At 47.3% G+C, this 12048-nt stretch overlaps 1 protein-coding gene across 1 annotated transcript; it reads right to left on the reverse strand.

The window, feature by feature from the left end:
* Window positions 1-8272: 8272 nt before the first annotated feature.
* On the reverse strand, window positions 8273-10234 carry IQCF5 (IQ motif containing F5). Its single transcript, XM_012771660.3, has 2 exons — window positions 10127-10234; window positions 8273-8724 (listed from the first exon to the last, which is right to left on the reverse strand). The coding sequence occupies exons 1-2, from the start codon at window positions 10224-10226 to the stop codon at window positions 8285-8287; spliced, it is 540 nt and encodes a 179-aa protein (XP_012627114.1). The 5' UTR covers window positions 10227-10234; the 3' UTR covers window positions 8273-8284.
* Window positions 10235-12048: the final 1814 nt, after the last annotated feature.

The raw sequence follows: 12048 nt of genomic DNA on the forward strand, positions 1-12048 counted from the left end.
CATCTGGTAAACAACTTGGAATCAGCCCACTTTGTCCCCCTTTTCGTATTTACTAATAAAAACCTGCTTGTAACAAAGGCCGATTGAAGCTTCTATCTGAGGTTATTTGGGTCTGAGTCTTCCAGGTAGCTGTCTTCATCTTGGCTCAAATAAACTCTTCACTTTTATTAATTTTGCCTTAGTGTCTTCCTTTAGGTTGACAAATATAAATGATACATTCAAGTTCAGGCCCAGCCAGAAACACAAGGACCTGTAGGCTCCGTGAACAAATGCCTAGCTTACCAGAAGGGAGCAAGCAACCCATGGGGATGCTTTGACTCCTCCTGTGGCTACCTGAAGCCCAAGACTCAGAGACACACCTGCTGATGGTATGGCATGGCTTACTGACAGCTCTGCAACACTAAAAGGAGACGACGTACCTTGGGCTGCAGCCACCATGGATGGCAATCTTTTGACTGGGACTGAACATGAACATTCCATCCAATGGGCCAAACCACATGCAGGGTGATAGCCATGCCAGCCACCCCACCTCCATATCTTGCTACATTTTTACTGACAAACAGGCTGTTGCCAACAGCCTAGCCACCTGGTCAGGAGAATGGCAACTGAGTGACAGGCCATTAAATGAGCCCCTGTATGGGGGCAAGGACTATGACAACAGCTTGCTGCCTAGAGGGACAAATATATGTCACCCGTGTAGATAGTGGGACTACCATGGCTGCCCTTGAGAGACATTTATGTCTTGTTTTCGGCTACCCCATGGGACTTCACTCTGACCAAGAAATATCCTTCAATGACCAAGCAACATGACAATGGGCACACTCTCATGAGACACATGTACTTTCCATGCACCCTGTCATCCACAGGCCAACAGAGCCATTGAATGATGAAACAGCCCACTCGCAAAGCAACTGAAGAAAGGACATGAAGACAGCCTGCTAAGGGGGTGGTGCCCTGTCTGACTAGGACAGCATGGACACCAAACACCACACTCCAGTGTGAGGGCAGCACCGTGCTGCAGAGCGTGCCGAGGTGGCACTGCCCTTGGTGGGGTGGGGTGACCTGGACAGCCGCTGGATCAGGCTGTGCTTGCAAATCCCGCTCTCAGGGTCTCCAGCCATTCTTTTGTGCCTGCAAAATCCCAATATCAGTGCTTTCAGATATTTTTTTCCTTTTTCCCTTTAGAGACCATGTCCTGGGGTGGTTTGTGGTTCGGGCCACCATACTACCCCAGAAAGGGTGCATTAACTCTCATCCAGGTGCCTCTCCTCTGTGGGATCCCACAGAGGTGGGATAGAACCAAGGAATACCAGGGTGTTAGGGTCACTGTAGTACTGCCAGGAACATCTGGTCCTTCCAGTCAAGTGGGTGACATTATGAGACATATCAAGTTTGTTCAGGACATGACCTCCTCTCCTGGACTGGATGACCGAGGCCAAAAGTCTGGGTCAAGCAACAAGGGCAGTGGGTGCCCACAGAGATAATAGCCTTGGGACTGGAACAGACAGACTTGGCCGCTACATCAACTCAGCCCAAGCCCTACTCCATCGGTGTGGAACACCAGAGACTTCAGAAGCAGGAGGCTGGGAGCACTAATCTGCCAATCTGCTTTGCCCACAAGGACATGCAAGCAGAGGTCTGGAAGTACAACGCCTGCTTCAGGCTCTCCCAAGCTGTGGCCACCTGGGGTAACCTGATGAAATGTTGGACCTGCCACCCCAGACCTCATTCCATTACAGACCACAGCGAGCCTCTCATCCTGTCAGTGGTAAACTGCCCCAGCATTCCTAGGCCACAGTGTGCACCAACAGAACCCAAGCCCTGGCTTACCAAGTAAGGATCTGGCACTCACCACATGAGAGCCAAAGATGCCCTATTTTAACAGATTCTGTGGCAAAATGTCACAGCCACAACCCTTGGTGGGCTAATACTTTGAGGTACCAAGCTCCTTTGATTACATAGACAAGAAGTGTCCCAGCAGCAAGGGCTGAACTAGCCCTCTGTGTAGGGGCTTCATGAACAATATAGCACAGGGGAAATTGAGCCCATGCAACTATGCCAAAAATGGGACTTGCCTGATGAACGCCAATGCCTCCATACCCATGAACAAGCCACTGAACAATAAAGCAAGGGGAGTGTGCTGTGTGCACTCAAGGGTACATCTTTCTCTGTGGATGACTGTGGAGTGACCTAAATACAGGATGCACAATGGCCTGGGAAAGATGGCAGAAGGTGGGATTCTGCACATTGGGCATGCTGGGGCTGCCCCTAGGAATGGGTTACACCATTGGGCCAGTAGCCTAAAGCTTCCTAGGGACCCACCAGGACATGTGACTGATTGAGTTTATGTCCTTTATGAGATCTTTGATACCATTCCACAGGAGTCAGTGCTCATGAAAAAAATGATAAGAAATGACAGGAAAAAAAAATTGACTATGGCAGACGCTGCCTCCTCCACAGACACTGCCTTGGCAGCTCAGCAGCCATTCCTCAATCCTTCATGAAGATTGCTTTAAAGAACAAGATTGCTCTAGACTTTCCTTTAACCCAACTAAGAAGAGTGTGTGCATTCCTGCTTGTCTCCTTATATATAAAAAAAAAAAAAAAAAAAAAAAAAAAAAGAAGAGTGTGTGCAATTGTCAACACCTCCTGCTGTACCTGGGTAAACAACTCAGGTATTGTTGAAACACAGATAGAGAAGATCTGGAAGCAAACCCACTGGCTTCAGATAGTGGAGTCACATGAAGGATTCTTCTTCGACCTCTTGAGCAACCTCTTACTTGGATCCCTGGGATCCTGGGCTGGGTTACTGCTCCAGACAGGCCTGATCACCCTGCTTGTACTAGTGATCCTCCTGGAGCTGGCAAAGTGCATTCTGGCTATGGCTCCTCAATGTTGCACAGAGATTGTGTCAGCCAAGGTGTTATATCAGTCTGATGAGACAAACTTCCACCTCCAAATTCAGGGAGATTGGTGGGCGTATGAAATAGACTAACTACAGTAAGGAGGCTATCTGGATCAGCGAGTGGACTGCAGGTCTGTCCTCCAGTTGGCTTTGGACCAGCCCAGTTCTCCACCTTTCTCACTTGTAGTTCTCAAGAGTAACTCTCGATTATGCTGGGAATGTGACATCCTGAGATAGGGAGAGACTGGCTGGAACAGCTCAGGCTCTGTTCCAGTCCACTCTGTCCCTCAAACAAGATGTCTTCAACGCTTTGGCCCAGCAATTCCTGTTTCCCCAGACTAAAAAACCTAGGGCATGCTGCTATTTTGGATCCCTCAGCTGCCATACAAGTGGGACTCATGCAGACATGACTCCATCCACCTTGGGCAGCTTTCCTGAGCCTTGAGGGACTGTCTCATGATGAGTCCTAGTCTTCTGTCGTCCCTTGATGCTTATCTGTAAGGAATAAAACTGCTGCATGTAACACATTGCGTATGAGTATGCTCTGCCTCACTGAACTCAGACAAGTTGATAATCAGTACACAAGCTAACAAATCAGATAACCTAGATGAAGTGAAAAAATTTCTAGAAACACAAAACCTACCAAGACTAAATCATGAAGAAATAGAAAATCTGAATAGACCCATAACTAGTAAGTAGATCAAATCAGTAATCAAAAATCTCTCAACGAAGAAAGGCCCTGGTTCTGATGGCTGCCCTGGTGAGTTCTACCAAACATTTAAAGAAATAACTAATTTGTCTCAAATTCTTCCAAAAAATTGAAGAACATCCCCGATGAAGAACATTGGGGAACATTTCCAATTTATTTTCTAAGGCCTGAATTGCCCTGATACTAAAGACAGACAAAGATGGTTCAGGAACAGAAAACTGCAGAACAATATTCTTGATGTAAAAATCCTCAATAAAATACAAACAATTCAACAGCACATTAAATGAAATATATACTGTGAACAGGTGGGATTTATTCCTGGAATGCAAGGAAGATTCATAATACAAAAACCAATCTGGCCGGGCGCTGTGGCTCACGCCTGTAATCCTAGCTCTTGGGAGGCCGAGGCGGGCGGATTGCTCAAGGTCAGGAGTTCAAAACCAGCCTGAGCAAGAGCGAGACCCCGTCTCTACTATAAATAGAAAGAAATTAATTGGCCAACTGATATATATATAAAAAATTAGCCGGGCATGGTGGCGCATGCCTGTAGTCCCAGCAACTCGGGAGGCTGAGGCAGGAGGATCGCTTGAGCCCAGGAGTTTGAGGTTGCTGTGAGCTAGGCTGACGCCACGGCACTCACTCTAGCCTGGACAACAAAGTGAGACTCTGTCTCAAAAAAAAAAAAAAAAAAAAAAAAAAAAAAAAAAAAACCAATCAATGTAAAACTGTAGTCCCCAACCTCTGGGCCACGGACCAGTGCTAGTTGTGGCCTGTTAGGCACCGGGCTGCACAGCAGGAGGTGAGCATCACCGCGCAAGCCCCGTCTCCTGTCAGATCGGTGGGGGCATTAGATTCTCACAGGGGCATGGGCCCCACTGCCAACTGCACACGCGAGGGAGCTAGGTTACCTGCTCCTTATGAGAATCTGATGCCTGATGATCTGAGGTGGTGGTGCTAGCGCTGCGGAGCAGCTGCAAATACAGATATTTAGCAGAGAGATTTGACTACACAATAAATGTAATGTGCTTGAATCACCCCGAAACCATCCCCCACCCTCCATCCATGGAAAAATTGTCTTCCATGAAACCAATCCCTGATGCCAAAAAGGTTGGGGACCACTGATGTACCACATTACCAGAATGAAGGGAGAGAAAACCACATGACTATCTCAATTGACACAGAAAAAAAAATTGACAGAATTCAATATCCTCTCATAATAAAAAAGAAAAAAGTACCCAAAAATAGGAATAGAAGGAAATTACCTCAACATAACAAAGGCCATATATGAAAAGCCCACAGCTAATATATCCTGCAGTGAAAAGTTGAAAACTTTTCCTCTAATATCAGGAACAAAGCAAAGAAGGATGCCTACTTTCACCACTTCTATTCAGCACAGTGTTGGAAGTTTTAGCCAGAGCAATTGGACAAGAAAAGGAAATAAAAAGCAAGCATCCAAATTGGAAAAGAAGATGTATAGTTATCTCTGTTCACACATAATATGATTTCACATGTAGAAATTCCTAAATATTTCACACGCAAAAAACTGAGAACTAATAAGTGAATTCAGCAAACTAGCAGGATACAAAATCAACACACAAAAATAAGTTGCATTTCTGTACACTAACAATAAACAATCCAGAAAAGAAAATAAAAAAACAATTCCATTTACAATACCACTGAGAAGAATAAAATACTTAGGAATAAACTTACTCAAGGAGGTTAAATACTTATGTTTTAAAAACTACAAAATGTTGCTGAAAGTAATTAAAGAAGACACAAACAAATGTTAAGACTTGCTGTGTACATGTATTTATAAGACTTTATATTGTTTCAACTCAGCAAGTCTTTTGTAAAAATATGATAATAATAAAGACTTTATTATTGTTAAGATGTCAATGCTACCAAAAGGGATCCACAGATTCAATTTTCCAAAATCCTAATGGCATTCTTTACAGAAATAGAAAAATTCATTACAAAATTCACAGGAAATCTAAAGGGACCCCAAATGGACAAAATAATCTTGACAAAGAATAACAAAGCTGGAGATTTCACATGTTCTAATTTCAAAACTTATTACAAAGCTACAGCAATCAAAATAGTGTGGCACTGGCTTAAAGACAGACCTATAGACCAGTGGAATAGAATAGAGCATAGAAATAAGCCTTCATGTACATGGTCAAATGATTTTCAGCAAGGGTGCCCAGTCTATTCAATAAGGAAATTCAAAATGGATAAGTAATTCAAAATGGATCAAAGACCTAAACATAAGATATGAAATCATAAGACTCTTAGAAGAAAACATAAGGGAAAGCTTCATAACATTGAATTTGGCAATGATTTCTTAGCTATGATACCAAATGCACAGGTAACAAAGAAATAAAAAGATAAATTGGATTATATCAAAATTAAAAACTTCTGTGCATCAGCTGGGCGCAGTGGCTCACACCTGTAATCCTAGCACTCTAGGAGGCCGAGGTGGGCAGATGATTTGAGCTCAGGAGTTCCAGACCAGCCTGAGCAAAACCAAGACCCCATCTCTACCAAAAATAGAAAAAATTATCCGGGCATGGTGGCACATGCCTGTAGTCCCAGCTACTCGGGAGGCTGAGGCAGAAGGATCCCTTGAACCCAGGAGTTTGAGTTTGCTGTGAGCTAGGCCGACACCACAGCACTCTAGCCTGAGCAACAGAGTGAGTCTCTGTCTCAAAACAAACAAACAAAAAAAAAACTTCTGTGCATCAAAAAACGAAAACAGAATGAAAGGCAATCCACAGAATAGAAGAAAAATTTTGTAAATCATGTATCTGATAAGGTATTAAAATCTGGACTATATAAACACCTACAACACAACAGGACAAAAAAAATCAAAAATGGGCAAAGAATTTGAATAGATATTTCTCCAAAGAAGATTTAAATTGGTAACAAGAATATAAAAAGATACACCTTATCCCTAATCATTAGGGAAGTGCACATCAAAAACACAATGAGATACAACCTCATGCCTATTAGGAGGACTGCTGTCAAAAAAGTAGAAATAGGCCGGGCGCGGTGGCTCACGCCTGTAATCCTAGCACTTTGGGAGGCCGAGGCGGGCGGATTGCTCAAGGTCAGGAGTTCGAAACCAGCCTGAGTGAGACCCCGTCTCTACCAAAAATAGAAATAAATTAATTGACCAACTAAAAATATATATACAAAAAAAATTAGCCGGGCATGGTGGTACATGCTTGTAGTCCCAGCTACTCGGGAGGCTGAGGCAGTAGGATCGCTGAGCCCCGGAGATTGAGGTTGCTGTGAGCCAGGCTGACGCCACGGCACTCACTCTAGCCTGGACAACAAAGTGAGACTCTGTCTCAAAAAAAAAAAAAAAAAAAGTAGAAATAACAAGTATTGGTAGGATGTGGAGAAATTGGAAACCTTGCACACTGCTGGGGGAAATGTAAAATGGTACGGCTGTTATGGATAACAGTGTGAGAGCTCCTCAAAAAATTAAAAATAGCCAGGTGTGATGGTGCGCACCTGTAATCCCAGCTACTCAGGAGGCTAAAGCAGGAGGATTGCTTAAGTCCAGGAGTTCTGGGCATTGGTGCACTATGCTGATCAAGGGTTCGCATCAGTGTGGTTACCTCCCAAGAGCAGGGGCCACCACATTGCCCAAGGAGGGGTGAACTGGCCCAGGTTGGAAATGAAGCAGATCAAAACTCCCGTGCTGCTCAGTAACGGGATTGCCCTGTGGATAGCCACAGCACTCCAGCTTGGGCGAGAAGGCAAGACCCCTTCTCTTAAAAAAAACTAAAAAATTTAAAAATTTTTAATTTTTTCTTCTGGATATATACCCCCCAAAATATATACCCCCCAAAATGGAAAGCAGAGTCTTCAAGAGATATTCATACATCTGTATTCATAACTGCATTATTCAAGTAGCCAAAAGGTGACAGCACTCCAAGTGTCCATCTGACAGATCAATGAATAAAACAGTATATGCATACAATAGACTATTATTCAACCTTAAAAAGGAAAATGTGGCACATGCTACAGTATGGATGAAGCTCGAAGACATTACGCTAAGGGAAATAAGCCAAAAAGACAAACATTGTATGATTCCACTCTTATGAGGTGCTTAGAACAAGTCCAATTCAGAGAGACAGAAAATGGAATGGTGATTGCCAGGGACTGAGAGGAAGGGGTAAAGGGGAGTTATTATTTAATGCATGCAAAGTTTCAGTTTTGCAAGGCAAAAAAAGTTCTGGAGATTGAGGTTGATGATGGTTACACAACAGTGTGTCTGTACATAATGCCACCAAACTGTACACTTAAAAATGATCAAAATGGTAAATGTTGTTATATGTGTTTTATCACACTTAAAAATTTGCAAAGCAAAAAAGGATGACACAGTCCTGTGTGTCGCACAACTGCAGGGGGCGCCATTTACATAGTTTCCCTAGAGTGGGTCAGTCTGGGGCCAAGCCCAGCCCTCGCCCCATGGCGGCCCCTGCTACCCATCCAGGAGTGGGGCTCTCGGAATCCACCGCGCGAGGGACGCTGGACAACCCTGCTGGTTCCTCAGAGCTGACTCGTGGCATGCCCAGTATGTGCCATCATTAGCTCAAACGATGACCTCCTGATAACATTTCTGACAAGAAGAGCTGGGAACAGGGATATAGCAGACCTGGTCATTCTTTTATTGGAAGAGGTATGCATTGTTGCACCTTACAAGCCTGTGAGCCCAGAGAGATTTCGAGTTGAATATCAAGATGGTTTTCTTTGAGTTCATAATGGCCCTGAATAAAGCCACGGGAATGGCAACTGTGCCAGCGCCAGTAGACCTGGATGATGCGGACGGCGTTGAGCAAGCGGCAGTAACGCTGGCGGGTGTGCCACATGCGGAGCCAGGACTGCAGCCGGACAGCGGCCCACTCCTGGCGCGCGTAGGACTCCAGCGCCGCGCGCCGCCGCTTGTTGAGCAGCTTGGCCAGCATCCGCCTCCACCAGCTCTGAATGATCCAGGCTCTGAGGGCCGCGTGCAGCAGCGTGCGGCGCACCAGCGTGCCCCGCCACCACGCCTGGATGACAACCGCAGACTTTTCTGTCGTGATGGTTTTCTCTTTGGGGGCTTGCAAGAGAAAACAGAGAACACTTGGGATACTGAGGACACTCGGGTTGTGCCAGGAAGGGACTCTGATCCTCTATCGATGACGGCCCCTTCCTGTAAAGTCGGGAAACAGCTGGACCCAGGAGACCTGGTAGGCGTCTCACCCCTGCCACCCTCAGGTTAATGGACACAAACACCTCACCTTGACCTCTCAGTCTCAATGTTCCCATCTGCAAAATGGGGCTACACCTGCTGTAGCTGCCTCACCCTATTTTCTATGGACCTATTGGCCAGTCTAGAGCAAGAACACTGTGATTTGGACCTACACTGTGAAAGACCTACAGGGTCCACCTGGGCCCGACTACCTATCTAGGACCCATGACCCTTCTCTCCAGCCCCCTCCCACCTGCTAGAGAAGTGGCATCCTTGGCTGGCCCTGCCTTCTCAACTCTGACTTCAGGTCAAACCCACCATCTACTGTGTGCCCTTGGCTCGCCAAAGTAGTAAAAGACTCCTCCAGCTCACACACGTTATTAACAGCTTGGACTTCACTTCACACACACATCAGCACAACACACACACTCACACGCACTGACACCACGTTTTAGACCTCGCCATCCCACACCTTGGCCCTTGCATCCTCCAAACACAGGCCCCACTTGCAGCTCCCAGCCCCGTGGTCTGGGTCCCCACTGCTCTGCCTCCCTCCTTGCCACGGCCCACACTCCATGTCCCAGCCAGACGCACAGCCTCTGCCTTGGAAGTAAATGGGGAAAAAGACCACCAAGGGGGGTCGGTCCCTGTTTGTTCCACCCCAGTGTGCCTGGGACATACTGAGGTTGTGCCTGTTGTCCTGGTGTGATGAGGACAAGGGCCCCTTTCACTCCCTGGAGTCTCTCTTTGACAATAAGTTGCATCGTCACAGGCCTTCAAGCCACTCCACTGGACCAAAAGGCCAGAGATGCCACAAGTCAAGGCGTTCCCCAGCTCCGCAGGGCCTGGCCTGTCTACGCGCGGGCTGCAGGGAGGGCAGGGGTGTGGTGCGGGCGCAGCGGTTGGGGGTGGAGGCGCACCCCTCTCCTTGCTTTTTCTCCTTCAAGCTCCCTTCTTTCAATGTGATTTCATCATTATCATTTGATAATAATTTAAAATGGTTTGCTGTCCTTCTGTGATCAGAGTTCGGGGGAGAATATGGGGAAAAGTAAGGTGCCCTCCCGACCACTAGGTGCCAAGTCAGCCACAGACTCGGCTTTCTGGTTTCATCTGGGACTTAGGACGTGAGCAGGATCCTCTCGTAACTTTGGGAAACTTACTTCGCCCCTCAGAAAGCTTAAGTGAATCTGACTGCCTCTTACAAAGCATTCAATCCCCTGACCTGGGACAAATGGTCCAATCCCCACAGGTCTGCACTCTACGAAATTACCCATGGTTAGGGGCAAGTTGGTTCCATCACCCTCAGGTCTGCACTCTTCCAAGCACACTGCTCCAACAGGAAGAGTGGAGGAGGGAGGGGCTGATGACATCACAAGGCCACCTATGATGCAGGTGGCAGGATGGCTCCCCGTGGTGAATCCATTCTAGGGAAAACCTAGAAGACCTGTCTTTCTTTCTCACCAGAATGGTCAGATTTGTAGCTACAAAGAACACCCCAAATATGGACCCATTGGCACAAAGGTGTAAAATGATACTCATTAAAACCCAGCTTATATTAAATGGTATTCAGTTCATTTAAACAATGGTATACCAAATAATGATTAGAATAAGCTTGCTCTCTATGTACAGACATAGAAGAGTGTACCATATTTAGTAAGTGAAACATCAAGATGAAAACTAAGATAATCCCAATATAAGCACTTATTTATACATGTGCTTATTTATACATGTGTTATAAAGGCATTACCTTAAAAGGGGGTGGGGCCTGGAAGATATACATGAAAATTAACAACCATCAACTTTGATGAGGATAGTGGAATGGGGGGACAAGAGAAGCTCCCTCCCCATGGCTAGACCCCTCGTGCCTGGCCTATGTATGGGCCCTGAGAGAGCAGCACACACGCAGGCCATGAGGCCCCATGAGGCCCAGGACCAGCTGGGCCCTAGCTCAGGCTCAGATGTGCTCAAGCACTCTCCTGCCCCCTCAGGGCCTTGAGGCCACAGTCAGGTGGATGAGGGTGGCCACTGCACACGTGGAGCCCCCTCTGCCTGATCCTGGCCATCTAACATTGTGAGGCCACAGCCCACGGGTCACTGACGAGTGCATTTGTAGTCAAGGGTAGGGTGGGTGTGAGAGAGGCCTGTGTGGGCGATGGGGGACGTGGGGAAGGGGAGGAGGACATTTGAGGCTTTGAGGGGAGAGACAGGAGTAAGGTGGAGGATGGGGGAAGCAGTGGGGTGCAACACGTGGCACAGGCAAGGGGCAGGAAGCATCTGTTTGGAGATAAAGGTGTTGGCCAGGCCCAGAGACGCCCAGCAATGCGGTGCTCCGTCAGCCCGGCCGCAGCGTCACGCCCCTCGCCGCCACACTCCTCTGTCCGTGGCAACAGCAATGCGGGGAATCGGCCCCCTCCACAGCTGAGGAAACTGAGGCGCAGAGCCCAGGCATGGCTCACAGCTGACCAGTCACGGGGCCAGCACTGGTCCCAGCTCCACTCCACCTGAGACGTGGCTCTAACCCGCTGCACGCGGCCTCCGGCATCTCCACGCTTCCCCAGTGCTCTCGGTTCTCACTGTTCCTGGAAAAATATCTTCTAAGAAACCTCCATGCAGGATCTTAAAACATTAGCCAAGCAAAAGAGGCCAGAGTCCCAAGAGGGCAGGCTGTGTGGGTCAGGCATGGGCTGCAGCCAGGCCACTGCCAGGGATGGGGACGTGCATGGCACCCAGACTTCAGGACGGGACTGGGTGGGGACTATGTGGGTGAGGCAATGTTCTATATTGTGATTATCACTGCAGTCACACATGTATATAAACTTGTCAAAAAATAGATAAAATGAACACCTAAAATGGATACATGTTATATGTATGTAAATTATGTTCAGTAAAAGTTGATTTAAATACCTCCATCCATCTTGGTTCCAATGCAGAAATCATCATGCCATTATGTAATAGATCCAAGTGTGTTTGGGGTGGGAGTGGAGGGATAGAGGTCCCTGCACTCCACGGGAAAGATCCGAGCCCAGTGGAACAAGGGGCTGGAGCCCAGGAAGGAGGGAGACCCAGACACGGAAGAGGCCCAGGGCTGGGCACTCTCAGATGTGATGAGCCTGGGGGCAGCAGGGTGCTGGCGCCTGCAGAGCCACCAGGACCAGCTCAGACTCCAGCCAGGGGCAGGGAAGAGCCACCACA

This window comes from Microcebus murinus, chromosome 1 (genome assembly GCF_040939455.1).
Source record: "Microcebus murinus isolate Inina chromosome 1, M.murinus_Inina_mat1.0, whole genome shotgun sequence".
Taxonomy (NCBI): domain Eukaryota; kingdom Metazoa; phylum Chordata; class Mammalia; order Primates; family Cheirogaleidae; genus Microcebus; species Microcebus murinus.

Coding starts and splice junctions, on each gene's coding strand:
- IQCF5 (XM_012771660.3), bottom strand. CDS start 10,226: ATGTCATCAGCCCCTCCCTCCTCCACTCTTCCTGTTGGAGCAGTGTGC. Junction 8,725..10,126: donor CAACTTGCCCCTAACCATGG/GTAATTTCGTAG, acceptor TTCTCTTGCAAG/CCCCCAAAGAGAAAACCATC.